General features: G+C 43.9%; 1 protein-coding gene across 1 annotated transcript; it reads left to right on the forward strand.

The window, feature by feature from the left end:
• Window positions 1-2437: 2437 nt before the first annotated feature.
• Window positions 2438-3729, forward strand: LOC133910037 (membrane protein PM19L). Its single transcript, XM_062352561.1, has 4 exons — window positions 2438-2675; window positions 2778-2997; window positions 3119-3164; window positions 3304-3729. The coding sequence occupies exons 1-4, from the start codon at window positions 2549-2551 to the stop codon at window positions 3379-3381; spliced, it is 471 nt and encodes a 156-aa protein (XP_062208545.1). The 5' UTR covers window positions 2438-2548; the 3' UTR covers window positions 3382-3729.
• Window positions 3730-15548: the final 11819 nt, after the last annotated feature.

Below are 15548 nucleotides of genomic sequence, written 5' to 3' on the forward strand. Positions count from 1 at the left end.
GTCTGGAACACTTTACTTCCTCGAATCGCTAATATTGAGCTCACTTAGGAGCAAGATGAATTCTATTAAAATTTAACCCTCAATGGACAGTTCACGGTGAAGTCTCACTATCTTGCTTTGGGGAATTGTGATGTTACCATCTTAAACAAACACCTTTGGAAATTGAAGGTACCACTCAAAGTCAAGATCTTCCTTTGGTACTTACACCACGGTGTAGTTCTGACGAAAGATAATCTGGCTAAACGCAATTAGCAAGATAGTACATATTGTTGCTTCTATCATAAAGAGGAGACAATTAAACATCTGTTCTTAAATGCTGTCTTGCCCGGGCTGTGTGGTCTATCATACAAGTGGCTTTAGGATTTTTCAAACCTCGTAGTGTATCTCATATGTTCGTACTTGACTACGGGGTATTAGGAAGGACTTGAAACCGCAAGTCCTGCTAGAAGAGGCTGCTACTAGCTGGCCCCTATGTTTATGCAGGAATGATATGGTGTTTGATAAGAGAATTATTTTTCTCCTTTGCATGTTATTTATCAATGTACTCATTAGCTCCGTACCTGGGGCATCCTATATAGGCTGGAGTCTCAGGGTATGGTTGTACAGACGTGTCAGCACTTGGAGCATGTGGTCAGAGAGTTTTTTACCTAGGAAAATGGGTGGCGGTCTAGTCGAAGAATTGGCGCACTTTAGCAACTTCTGTTTCCACCGAAGTTAAGCCTTTGTGGTGTTTTCTATTTTCTTTTTATGGCTGTGTGTATCATAGTTATGCATAGGTCGGGAGTTTTCTCAGCTCGATTGTATCATCTTGATGTAATTGCCTTAGTTCAATAAAAACTTCCTTTATTGAAAAACCATATTTCCTAGTCTTTATTATATCTTCTTGAATAAAAACTCTTTTGTCTATGAAGTTGCCATGAATCAATGGCATATCTCTTTTAGGAGATGTTAACTGCTAATCTTCATGATAAGTGGGGCTTGATTTAGAACTGGTTTTCCTAGTTTCAGATGTCAAATGATGAGGATATAGTGATATGGAATTTTAATTCTAATGGAAAATTCATTAACTGGTTGATGAGAGATGCTCTCAGCTGACCTTACAAACATATTTGCAAGACTAAGATTCCTTAAAAAAAAAAATCAAAAATGCCTACGGCTTCTTGAGCATAATGTAGTTCTAACTAAAGACAATATGATTAAGAGGAGATGGGCTGGTCATGATACATTTTATTTTTGTACTCAATTTAAGAGTTGCAGGCATCTTTTCTTTCTATGTTATTTTGCTAAGGCAATCCGGGGGGTTTGTTGCTAATTGATTAGGGGCTAGAACTATTCCTAGTTCCATTCCTTAGTACTATATCTAGATTGAGTCTCTTGTGAGCATTGATAATACCTTCTACACTATGGATTTTGTAGCTATATGCTAGGCTATTTGAAAAGCTAGAAATAGAGCTTGTTTTGATAAAAAGTTGATTCGTCGTCACCCTAGTGAAATCATTTTTCATACTTGTTACTCACTAATTCTTTGAGCAGATTTCCTCAAATATATGAACAATGAAGATTTGATTTGTGATGCTCAAAGCCTACTTACAATCTATATCCCAGATGTTGGCCCATCATCAGCCACCCCAAGCTCCCCTCGTGGCCACCTGATGCTTCTTCATGACGAAGATCAGACCAACAACGACCAGGAGAATGGGGCAGTTGAGGCGCGATTGTGTGCTTGTTGTGGTATCTGTGGTTGTCTGGTTAGTCTCAGTTCTGGTCCCTCGGCGCTTGTTCTAACGTTTAGTCTGCACATTGCTATGTTACGCTTCTGGCTTAGATCCTTTGTTCTAGACTATCTTTTAATTCTTGTTTCGTATCTAAGGTTGTAAACTCTGTACTGGTGGCTATTCCGTTACTCTGTTAATGGAAATGAGATTTCCCCGCGGAAAACCCCCCCACAGGATCTTGATCTGCGTACAACATCCTTAGCATCTCCGAGACCAGACGTATGTGCTCGGCAGAGCAGGGCATCAAACTTCTCCCAAAGGCTCACGGATTCGATGGCCAAAGCTGCGATCTGATGTAAAGGAATAAAGCGCCTGAACTGAACTGAAAGGGATGCATGTCTCGGAGGAAAAGGTAGCACTTATCCAGCACATCCAATCCACTACTCCAGCCGCAATCCTAACCTCGAGACGAACAGAATCTCTGATCACAGTAACTAAGAACTGAAAGCCCCCGGCCGCGGGGTAGATGGCCGCCGGGCCTGGCTGGCTAGCTTCCTGCCTTAAGCATCACGTTTGTCAGAAACTTCACGTAATTAAGCCCCACAAGCGATCCTGTTCATGCAGCCAATGGAAGCAAGGAACAAAGCCAGCCAGGCCAGCTACTACACCCATACCGTATCTCGTCAGTAAATAATTGATATTTGCGTCTATATATAAGGCCCAGCTGCGGCCAATTCTATCTCAGGCCAGCAGAAAACACTACGTAGCTAGCTTGCGAAGCGCTAGGAGATTAACTGGTTGTCGGTCTCGTTGGCCATCATCAGTCAGGTTCCATGGCGAACGCGGGTCTGAAGCCGGTGGCCGGGCTCCTCCTGGTGCTCAATTTCTGCATGTACGTCATCGTTGTGGCCATCGGCGGCTGGGCCATCAACCACGCCATCAACTACGGCTTCTTCATCGGTACGTGCATGATCACTAACAATGGCTATCGTGAGTTGATGGGTGTATACATGTATGATTGAGTGCATTGCTGATTACGTACCTGCATATATACACATGCAGGCGCCGGCCTGGAGTTGCCGGCGCAATTCTCCCCGATCTACTTCCCGATCGGGAACGCGGCAACCGGGTTCTTCGTCATCTTCGCGGTGATCTCCGGGGTCGTCGGCGCGGCCGCGGCGCTCGCGGGGTTCCACCACGTCCGCGCGTGGAGCCCGGAGAGCCTGCCGGCGGCGGCCTCCTCCGGGTTCATTGCCTGGACGCTCACCCTGCTTGCCATGGGGTACGTACGTATACGATACAAATCGATCGTCGCACATACACACTAGTCCTACTTGCTTCCCGTCTATGATCCATGCATCTTCCTGACCTTTATTTCTTCTCGGCAACTACTTTGTTGTCAGATTGGCCTTCAAGGAGATTGAATTGCACGGCAGGAATTCCAGATTGGTAAGATCGCCAAACATACCCTGTCCACATACCTGATATCTACAGTAGGTTGTAACGATGGTAGATTGTGTATGGCAGATTGGCACGTTACTAATAACTGTGTTACGCCTTTGAATTTTTCTTCTTCCTCTTCTTGTAGATATGCATGGAGTCCTTCACCATCATCCTCTCGGTGACGCAGCTCTTCTACCTGCTCGCCATTCACGGAGGGAGGTGAACGGCTCTGATCTGATCGGCGAGAGTACGTACCGTTCTCGCCTAAAGATTCAAGGTCGATCGATCAATTTGGCGAGCATGGGGGTGATCACGCTAGCTGTGTGCGCGCCTTTGATTTCATCGGCTTCTGGTGTTACGAGATGGAGAGGCAGCGTGTGTTCGTGTGTTAAATTGGGTACGCCATGTGTGTCTTGTTAATTGTGTCGATTGTGTGTCGGATATATTTCCGTGTGATTCGTTGATTATTTGGCTATGCTCTATGTGTTGCAAACTATCATGCATGTGTAGATGTTGATTTGATTGTATTATTTATATGTGATGCCGTGGTGATTATTGGCTTCCGGTGTTATCGCTTCTTCTTTTCTTTTTTGACTTGGGCCATTAATTCCTCGAAAAACACTATCTTTGGCCCAAAAGAAATTTAGGCACATTCTGGGCCCACTAGGCGATCGAGCCGAAAGAGTTTCACTTGCCTCGAGACAGAGAAGAACTCAAAAAACTGATACGCTGCGAACTGAACGTACCGGAGCGCTCTAACGTGTTTGTTTACTGTTTTGGTTTTGCTTCTGCTAGTGTTACAAATCAGTAGCTAGAATAAATATGATTTTTAAGAAGTGATTTTTGAAAAAGTCAGAAGGCTGTTTTTGAGAAAAATAAACTAAATATGAGAAGCTCGCTGAGAGACGTTTTTCTGATAAACTAAAAATGTGTTGCAGAAGCCAACAACATATTTCTAAAATCTACTTTTCAGACAAACCAAACAATCATACCCTAAGACTATCTCAAAGGGGTTCCAGTTGCGATTCCTGTTCCTTTTGTGATGAGAAAAAGATCGCGACAGGAACAAAACGTGAGCTCCAACTGTTGTCCATCACGGGCCGACGCAGGACAGGATATGAGAGAGGCCGGGAACCTCTCTCTTATCCCTTCGCAGATCCGTCGTGTGCTCCAGGTGCTGGTGGTTGCGGTCGCATGCTCAGGCAGAAGAGGTAGATTGTTTATGTGGTTTGAGAACCTTCAGGCCAAAATTCTCATGAAAAATCTAAATATGCTGGTTTCAGACAAACCTTCTTCATGAGAACGTTTCAGTTGTGTTCTTGGGATTTGATGTTGAAAAAAACTGAAGATTGCTACAGACAAACCTTCTTCATGTGGGACGTCTTGTGATCTGAACTCTTTGTAGTTAGAATATCAATATCTGTCAGGTTGAGATAAACCTTCTGAGGCCAATTGTGATATGATATGATGAGTCAGCACACCTGCAGCTGATACAACAACTCCGGTGGCAGAATCGGGGCGAGCAGGCCGGTGGATGACAAGAACCCAGAGCAAGCGGGCCAAGCGACCGAATGTGAGAGTGTCTGGGCACAAATGGGTGTGAGTTGTGTGTGTGAGCTAAGCCTGTGAGAGGGGGAGTCGTGTTGGTTCGCACGTGTGGTGTGCGTATATGAGTTGGAGCTCTGATGGTTGGAGGAGGCATGTAAGACAACTTACCTTTCTTCCTTCCCGTGCTACCTTCCTCTAGATATCGTTAATGGAATTTCGTCTGATCTCTGTCCCAAATTCTTACTATCCCTCCTTGATTCCTATTCTCTTCTAGTAATGGTTGTCGATTGCTAACAATTGGTATCAGAGACACCGATCCCGCGCCAGATCTAGAGTCTCACCACCATTATACTTGATTTCAGCGAAAATTGGGTGCCATGGATCCTAACACGAAGATCATGCTCTATTGGATGAAGAACTCGAAGCACATGCAGGAGAGGTAGCTCGCTGAAGCCGATCAGAAACACAATGCGCATTTCGTGCAGTTGGAGAGCACCATCAATGCCATGGGTGTTTGGAGCCCCAGATGGAGGCGACTGTGAGAGATTTGAAGAGCGAGCTTGGGGTGTTGCGTAAGCACATCGAGCACGTTCTCCTCGAGCATACATCTCCATCACCGGGACTCCTGGACAAACCTGAGGCGGCTGCGGCAACTCCATCAACTCTGGTTGATAATCCGTAGATCGTCAGTCCAGGCAGGCACCACATCGACACACATCATCGGGAGCATGGGTATGGGGTGTTTAACACCCTCCCTCATCTCCCAGTCAAGGGTATATCCGATTCCTATTTGGCACCATTCTCGTGTGATGAGCATGCTTTTAGTCTTCCTGTTGGTAGCCATCATCAGTTGCCTCATTACAGTGGTTTGCATGATTTTGGTAGTAAGATTCCCAAATTACATTTCCCTTCGTTTGATGGATCTAACCCAAAACTATGGAAATCCCGCAGTGAAGATTACTTTGAGCTTTATCGTGTCACGCCATTCTTATGGATTAAGGTGGCTACTATGCATTTTACGGGGGATGCGGCTCGTTGGTTACAATCCGTAGAATGACGTATTCGCCACATTACTTGGGATGAATTTTGTCCCTAATCCATGATCGATTTGGTCGAGATCACCATGATTTACTCATTCGGCAATTGTTCCATATTCGATAGACCGGTTCTGTCTCTGAATATGTTGAGCAATTTTTAGAATTAGTGGATCAGTTAGTGGTCTATGATTCAGTTACGGATCCTAGATACTATACCATGAGGTTCATTGATGGATTACGAGAGGATATTCGTTCCATTATTTTGGTTCAATGTCCCAAAGACCTCAATGCTGCTTGTGTGCTTACTGCTTTACAAGAAGAAGTCTTGGAACCTAGGCAGCGTAGGGAATATCACAAAGTTGATTTTCCTACTGCCAAGCCTGCTCTCAGAACGCTCATCCGCTCCTAGTACCACCAGCCTCCACCTTGGACAAGCAATCTATTCTTGCTGATGACAAAAGAGTTATTGAAGCTGCTCGAACACCAACTATTGATGACAAAATGGCGACACTGAGAGCATATAGGCGAGCTAAAGGACTCTGTCAAAAATGTGGTGAAAAGTGGAGTAGAGAGCATAAATGTGCTCCTACAGTGCAGCTTCATGCTTTAGAGGAAATCTGGGACCTATTTCAAACAGAAGAAGATATTCAGTCTGATTCCCTTTAGTCTTCAGTGTTTCAGGAGCAGTTATTCATGGTTATTTTAGAAGCTGCTATGGTGGGAAATGAAACACCTCGTACTTTGAAGCTAAATGGTCATATTCAAAACAATGATCTGGTGATTCTTGTGGATTCTGGAAGTTCACACACATTTCTTAGTTCTCATGTGGCCTCTTTCATCCAAGGGGTTTATGCAATGGCCAATCCTTTATTCAAGGGTATGTGTTCAATTCTCCATTGGAAGTACTTCAAATAGTTAATTATGATATGGTAATTGGAATGGATTGGTTAGAAGCTCATTCTCCTATAAAAATTCATTGGAGCCAAAAGTGGTTGTCCATTTCTTATCAAGGTTCAGCAGTTGTCTTACAAGGTTTATTACTTGATGTTTCTGCTTGCACATTAATTGAATTGTTACATATTATTGAAGATACTAAAGCACATTACGAAACACTTATACCTGCAGTTATTCAGACTGTGTTACAAGATTTTGCTGCAATATTTGCTGAGCCTTCAGGGTTGCCTCCTGCTCATGTATGTGACCATCACATCCCTCTAGTGCCTGGTGTCAAACCTATACAAATTCAGCCATATAGATATGCACCTGCACTTAAGGATGAAATAGAAAAACAAATTGCGGAGATGCTCCAAACTAGGATTATACAACCAAGCTTTAGTGCATTTTCTTCTCCTGTACTTTTGGTGAAAAAGAAGGATGGTACTTGGTATTTTTGTGTAGATTATAGATGCCTTAATGCCTTGACTATCAAAGGGAAATTTCCTTTACCTATTATTGATAAATTCATTGATGACTTAGTTATGGCCAGCTGGTTCACTAAACTTGATTTAAGACCCGGCTATCGCCAAATTAGACTGACACAAGGGGAAGAATACAAGACAACTTTTCAAACCCACTCTGGACATTATGAATTCGGGGTTATGGCATTTGGTTTAACTAGTGCTCCCAATACATTCCAGAAGGCTATGAATACAACTCTTGCACCTTTATTGAGAAAATATGCATTGGTGTTTTTTGATGATATTTTAATATATAGCAAGACTCTATCAGATCATGTACAGCACCTCCAGCAAGTGTTGCAACTCCTGCATAGAGATCATTGGCAAGTTAAGTGGTCTAAATGTTCTTTTGCTCAAAGAACATTAGCTTATTTTGAGCATGTAATATCTGAGAATGGTGTTACAACTGATCAACCCAAAATTCAAGCAAAGATTGGGTTGTACCTACATCTCTTAAACAACTAAGAAGTTTTTTTGAGGCTAGTTGGGTATTATAGGAAGTTTGTCAAACATTTTGCTATTATCAGCCGGCCTTTGACAGATCTTCTCAAGAAGTATACTATGTTTGAATGGACACAAACTCATACTGTTACTTTCAACACGCTCAAACAAGCTCTTGTTGATGCTCCTATTTTGGCATTGCCAGATTTTAGTAAGCAATTTCAAATTGAAACTGATGCTAGTGAGTTCAGAGTGGGCGTTGTGCTGTTACAGAATGGTCATCCTTTAGCATATATTAGCAAGGCATTGGGTCCTAAAACTGGCGGCATCTCTACTAATGAAAAGAGTACCTTGTTATACTTGTGGCTATGGGACAATGGATGTCTTATTTGCAGCTAGCAGAGGTTGTCATATTTACTGACCAGAAAAGTCTTACCCATTTGACTGATCATAAATTGCACACTTATTGGCAACACAAAGTTTTCACTAAATTGTTGGGATTGTAGTATCACATTGTGTACAAGAAAGGGACAGAGAATAGGGTGGCAGATGCTTTGTCAAGGCACCCTAATCCACCTTCTTAGTTGATGTCTGCATCAAGTTGTCAGCCATTGTGGTTGGAAGTAGTGAAAAATGGTTATAATGCTGACAATAGAGCTCAACAATTATTGACATCTCTCTCTATTGATTCCAAAGCAGTTTCACACTTCACCCTCAATGATGGCATTTTTAGATACAAAAATAGAATCTAGATTGGGAATAATACTGCATTGCACCAGCAAATTCTCACTACTCTTCATTGTTAAGCACTAGGTGGGCATTCAAGTTTCCCTGTGACATATGGGAGGATCAAACAACTCTTTGCTTGGATAGATATGAAGGTAGCCACAATAGCTTTTGTGCAATCCTGTCAAATATGTCAGTAGACAAAACCTGATAGGGCTAAGCACCCAGGACTATTGGAACCTCTACTAGTGCCTACTGGAGCATGATAGATGATCTCAATGGACTTTACAGAGGTTTGCCAAGATCTGGGTCAGCCAACTGTAATATGATCATTGTGGACTAATTTTCTAATATAGCCACTTCATACCTCTTTTGCATCCATTCATAGCACTCACCATGGCACAATTGTTCCTGAACAATGTTTATAAGTTGCACGGGTTACCTTCTATTGTCTCTGACCACAGCTGCATCTTTACCAGCAAGTTATGGCAGGAGCTCTTTCATTTAGCCAATGTCCAGCTTTGGATGAGTTCCTCATACCACCCCCAGTGAGACGGCTAGACCGAACGGGTAAATCAGTGCTTGGAAACGTATTTGCGTTGTTTTGCTCATTCCTGTCCAAAGCAGTGGAGCAAATGGTTCCATTGTCTGAGTATTGGTTCAACATGAGTTATCATTCTGCTCTTCAACACTCTCCTTTTGAAGTTCTGTATGGCCATCAACCTAGGCATTTTGGTCTTGACATTTCTTCAGTTTCCCCACTGCTTGATGTCAATGCTTGGTTATCTGAAAGACAGTTGATGCAACAACTGATCCGACAACATCTGTTGAGAGCACAGATGTGCATGAAGCATCGTGCCGAAGAGAACAGGTCTGAGCATTTGTTTGAGGTGAATGATTTGGTTTTCTTAAAACTACAGCCGTATGTGCAGTCCTCTTTATCAAATCGCTCTTATCAACAGCTACCTTTCAAGTTCTATGGTTCTTACATGATCCTTGAGCAAATTGGTTGTGTGGCTTATCAATGAGAACTACCATCACAAAGCATTGTGTATCCTATTTTCCATGTATCATAGCTGAAGAAGGTCATCGGTAAGAATCAAGTGATCCTGTTTTACCTGACAATGTTGTTCAGTTGCAGGTCCCAGAAGCAGTGTTGCAGTGCAAAGTAGTCTGCCGTGGTGACAAAGCCATTCATCAGGTGCTCGTGAAGTGATCTCACATGACAACAGAGTTGGCTTCGTGGGAGGACACTGAGGCTCTACAACAATCCTTCCCATTTGTGCCTGCTTGGTGGATAGCAGGTTCTCAAGACCCTAGGACTGTCAGCACACCTATAGTTGATACAACAACTCTGGCGGCCGAGTCAGGGTGAGCAGGCCGGTGGATGACAAGAACCCAGAGCAAGCGGGCCAAACAACCGAATGTGAGAGTGTCTGGGCCCGAATGTGTGTGAGTTGTGTGTGTGGGCTAAGCCCTTGAGAGGGGGAGCCGTGTTGGTTTGCGTGTGTGGCGTGCGTATATGAGCTGGAGCTCGGCTGGTTGGAGGAGGCATGTAAGACAACGGACCTTTTCTTCCTTCTCGTGCTACCTTCCTCCGGATATTGTTAATGGAATTCCGTCTGATCTCCGTCCCAAATTCTTGCTATCCCTCCCTAATTCCTATTCTCTTCCGGTAATCGCTGTCGATTGCTAATGGAGTTCTTGGAATCCAGCTGGTTGTCAATTTTCTCTTATATGCTTCATCAAATTTTCTTTGTTACACAGAAATAATATAATATTGAAATTCTGTTAGAGAAGAGAATATGGAATGAAATGTTGTTGGAGTGTAGGAACCTGAAGGGAACAAGTCTGGAAGGTAATCCCTCTGAGAAGGGATTTTAGGCTGAGAAGAGAACAAAATGAAGGGAAACAGTTGGGGATAGTCTAACTCTAGTTTCCTTTGAGAAAGTCACATGCGCTACACAGTGTTGGTCCTGAGATTTCACTGACTAGGACAAAACTAAAAAGGGATCCATTGAATTGAAATATAAAAAAACAACTAATATATAAATTGTAAAGATAATATTTAGTGGGTTAAGAAAATTATTTTCGATAAACACTTAAAGTATATAAAAAACAACGCTTATCTCAAAAACTTTCTAAAGATTATCTTAAACAATTTCTAGAAGGCATGATATCAATAACGTGTTGAAAATTGAAAAAAATACATTAATAACTGAAAACCAGTGCAAAGCTATAAAAACATTGAATCAACTTAAAAAAATCTTACCAATTATCACGTGGAACTCTCAAGAGTTTGTATCCCCTACCTGTCAATTGATGGATTACTGCAAACGATGAATGCCGATCACCAAGTTGCTGACACTACTACACGAAATGATTTAGTGGGATGCCCATGTACAGACAGTTTTATGGAAATGTCTGTGCAAAGATTATTACAGATAGCTCTAAATAAAAATTGTCTGCAAAGATGATGAGACACATCCGGAAGTGGTGGGACGCTTTTAGTATAGATAGTTTTAATTTGGAACAGTCTGTAATATTAATATAGACGAATCATATTTAGAGCCATCTGTGATAAAATAAATATCATAAATGACTCCAAACAAGAATGGTATGAGAAAATAGTTGGGGGAGGTGGGACGCTTTGCATTAATACATACCTGTCCGCTCCCTCGCTCCTGATTGGCTCGCTGCGTCCTCCCACGGACCGTACCCCTAAAATCCAATCCCCACCGTCAGCTTATCATCAAATTGAATGGCCACCACTCTACATCATGTGGATCGCTCCTTCGAAACCCTAAATGAAGCTCATCCAAAACAAATCGCACAAAAAAAACAATATAATCCCTTCTCCACCTCCAAATCCCCTCGGATCCCACGAGATGGATGGCAGTGGCGGCAAGCTGAAGAAGGCGGTGGCCGCGGGGGGGGGGGGGGGGGGGAGCTGTGCGGCCCAAAGAAGAAGCCGATGTCGTGGTCCGTGAAATCTAGGCTCCAATTCCCCATTGGCCGCATTGAACGCTACCTCAAGAAGGGCCAGCACACGCAGCTCATGGGCACCGGCACCCACGTCTACCTCGCCGCCATCCGCGGCACAAAGTCCCCCAAGAAGTAGCAAGCACTGATCTGATTTGATTAGTCATGTGGTGGTGGTGTTCTTGTCTTCTATGTATCTAGTGTTGCGTCATGTGTAGTGTGGTTAGATTTGGGCAGGGTCTAGTCTAATTCTAGTTGTAGTTGTTGGTGCTGGAATTTTTATGGTCTTATGATTTAATGAGAAGAAGAGCAAGTGCCTTGTGTTTTTCTTGTTTCTGAATCTGATCTTGCAGTCTTGCTTTGCTTGCGCAAGTGCCTCGCTTATCCATGAGGTTATTGTATCTCGGATTGATTTGTGTTGTGAGACACATATCGTCAAATGGGGATGAATTTCAGATGAGCTGAATTTCCATTTCAGATGGATCAGATAACGAGTTGTCTGTACTTACCACGCTAGTTCAGACAGCTCCTATCTCGAGCCGTATGTTCTATTTCACTAGTTTAGATGACTTAATCACTGAGCCGTCTGTACTAATTATGAACTATCGATACAAATGATTAGTATAGATTCTTTTCCACAGACGGTTCAAAAAAACGTTCTACATGGGATTTTTAAACCATATGTACAAAGATTTCTGCAGTAGTGCGAGTCACCGATTATGGTAGAACTGCATGAGATGAAGAGTCACCGATTAGGCCAAGTCGTCGAGTCACCATGCAGACGAGATCACCGCCCTCTACGTGGCGAAGTGCGATTTAGAGGAGAAGCTTGACATCATGGGCCACCAAAACTGCTTTAATCACGGCACTTCGCTTTGTGTCCTCGAAGTACCAAAAGCATGAGTCATCTTCAGAAAACAATCAAGCACCCTGGGCCTCGAAACAACAAGGGCAATGACATCAACTCTGATCCTCTGCACTTTGCCCCCACGCCGCCCCCCCCTCGGCTTCTCCACTCTACCCCCGCTCCGCCCTCCCCATTGTCGCATCGTGCCTGTCGTGTCACCGGGCTAGCCATGCCGCAACAGTGTCTGGACCGGTCTAATACGACACAGTGACTGACGGACCATGCCATATGCCAGCTTTAAACACGTAGGTCAGCACGGTATGACTCATTAATCTTACTGGACCTGTTAGGTCATACCGTAACCAGATCATACCTAGCCGAACCGTATTAAGCTGATCCGACATGCCCATTTGAACAACACCACATCAGCCAAAACCCATACACTGATACATAATATGCTAGGGCTCCTTGGGTTTTCGGGGCCTGGCGCTACATTAACTTGTGATGTAACGTTTCTCCCGATTAATTATGGATGGGATGCATCAGAGCAAAAATAAGTATACTTAGCTTGAGAGCAATTAATAAGGAACTCCTAAGACCATCTCCAACAGCTATCTCAAATTTTTATCATCAAAATATTATTACAGTATCCCCTATCCTTAACACTGTAGCAGTACTGTATCACTGGATAGAGGATCTGTTAGAGATGAATTTTCAGTGCTACAGTAGACCGTAAAGTACTGTAGCATTAGAATTTACAGATTTGAGGACTCCGTTGGAGATAGCCTAAATAACGCCAGGACTTCACTTTGAACGGCAAAGGTCGCGACGCGGAACGTTAACTGCGGGACCATGCGTTGCAGGTACGAGAACTCATTGCGAAACCGTTGTACTCGCGTGTTCCATCAGTACCAACCGCTAACAGGCGGCACCTGGGAGCCACTGGATCCGCCAGCTGCCTACAGGTGGGAAACTTTCGTAGCTCGAGAAACCTATCGAATGGCAACACGGAGGAGAGTCCCATGGCTCTGTACGGTAGGGCAGGAGGAATAGGAAGGAGTGAGGAGTCATTGAACTGGTTTGCCCGGTGAAGAAAACAAATTTGCATTCTCATCGATCTTTCTATACTGGCTGTGCACATCTCATGACGGGCCTGATTATGCTTGTGCTAGGCCGCTTTCTTGCTTTAGCTCAAAGTGTCTTGAGAAAAGACCATATATAAATATAGCATACAATCCATTAGTTATGCTAATGGAAGAATGATATAGTTCACCACATAATTAAATTTTTTAATAAATTCCTTTACGTCGTATTCATGCCTGCCTACTTACTGTAGGCCCGATCTGATCCGTTTCATTCCCATGACGTGCAAGTGCAACATGGGACTGTAGGAAGACTGTTGAGCAGCAGCTGCACGCTGCCAACGCTTACCTCTTCTAGGGGCATCTTGACGATTTAAATTGAACGCTCTCTTCTTTTATTTTTGCGACACCTACTAGTTGTGTGCAGGGCGATCCATGGGAGCATGTTGATGGGAAATTGACTACGAGCAGTATTATTGTATATTTTGTAGCGCTGCCATCCACATCCCGTACAGAATTATTGTAAGAAGCAAATTCAAACAGCGCCTGGAACTAGTAAGCATATAGTAGTATTATTTATTGTCGTGGATCGCTAGATCTTGAACGGGTACAAGACGGAATCGAATTTTTGAAAATCAAAGGAATCTTTATGCTTGGATCATGATAACGGATCCTGGCATAAAATAATGTCAGGTGTGTGAACACTCGGACTTTTGAATAAGCATCTTGTTTCTTTTCTTTTTTCCTTTTATTTCTTCAGGAGCATGCTCTTTCCAACGCTACAGGATGCACGTATGGATTGTATAGCGAACATCATTATTCTCACAAGAACTATGCGAAAAATCTCAAAGTATTTAAGATGCCGAAACACATTCATGGACCGGAAAAAGTGGCTTTAGAAAAACATGAACAACTAGATGTTAGAACCGCGTATAGGAATATAAGTTTTGTATTTTTAAGTTATTGGTAGACTAAAAACTATAAAATAAATTAAAGATTCACTCTTTTCCAATTAATTAAAAAAATAAACTAAGTACTAACAAAAACTAACTGCACGTGATCACCACCTAAACCTTGATTAGACGCCGAATCCTTCCAAGACGACGCCCTCATGCCACTATGTGCTGACAGCTGAGTTTCTGGATCCAGTTTGCCCGTGGATGGCAGCACATCATCGGCGCGTAGTCGCCCTCCCAGCGCGGGCCACGCTGAAACCGAATACGACGCATGGACTATCAGCGACACGTGCACGCTGGGGACAGGCACCTCTAGCTCCAGGCAAGAGCGCGATCTGGTCATTCATTCTCTGCACTGAAACATGTGGTTATGTTATTCGGAAAAAAAAAACTTGTGGTTCTGTTTAAAAACACGAGGCATCTAGAAGGAAAATGTTTCGAATCGAGCTCTAGCTTGGTTTTCTCACAGAAAGTAAGGAAGCAATTTCTATAAGTTGAAGTGGAAACAAATACAGTTTTTAGAATTCAGGTTTTATAATCTGTTTCTTGTGTTGTTACAATCCTATAATTCGGTGGAGAGCAGCTTTTGACAGATTGTTAAATCTAAGTAAATCAACATGTGCATGGATTTTTGATATATTTACTCACCAGTACCATTATGATCTCAACAACGAATCGCTTTTTCCTGATTCTCCCCAACTCATCTCTCTCTCTCCACGCCGGGGATGCATCCGCGCCATTGTGCCTTCACGCCCGCTGTCCCTCCCCTTCGCCTGACGAGGAAGGGAGTCACCTCGTCGCTGACTCCCCCTCACCGTCTCACGCCTCGCCGCCACGACCCTTCCCTCCTCCGTGCCGTGTCTACCGCTATGCCCCTGTCCCCCGACCCCTCCATCTAGCTCTCGCCCCGCACATCTCCTCTTATGTCTGCTAACACTGTGGCCCTTCCTCTATGTATGGAGGTGTGTAGATGCTCGTGCGCGTGCGTGTTTGGCTCTGGCCCGTCGCCGGCACGGGTTTCATCGTGAGGCTCAATCATTGTCGTGCGCCTCGCCGCCGCTGGTCATGTTTCGGTCGGGCCTCGTGGTCGAGAACCTCCTGGTTGGACTCGTTGTTAAGCGCTAGTGCTATGGGTGCCGTCGGTTGGCCGAGCCGCTGTCGGCGAGGTCCTTCTGCAACGGTTGGGCTCTCTGTCGTCGGAATCGCAGCCGAGCTCCTGGACATCAATGGACTTCTAGAAGCTCCTGGTCAGCTGGATAGCTCAGAGCGAAGCTAGTGGTGGTGGAGCTCGCACGGCTGCTCAGTGGTGTGAGT

Source organism: Phragmites australis, chromosome 2 (assembly GCF_958298935.1).
Source record: "Phragmites australis chromosome 2, lpPhrAust1.1, whole genome shotgun sequence".
Lineage (NCBI taxonomy): Eukaryota > Viridiplantae > Streptophyta > Magnoliopsida > Poales > Poaceae > Phragmites > Phragmites australis.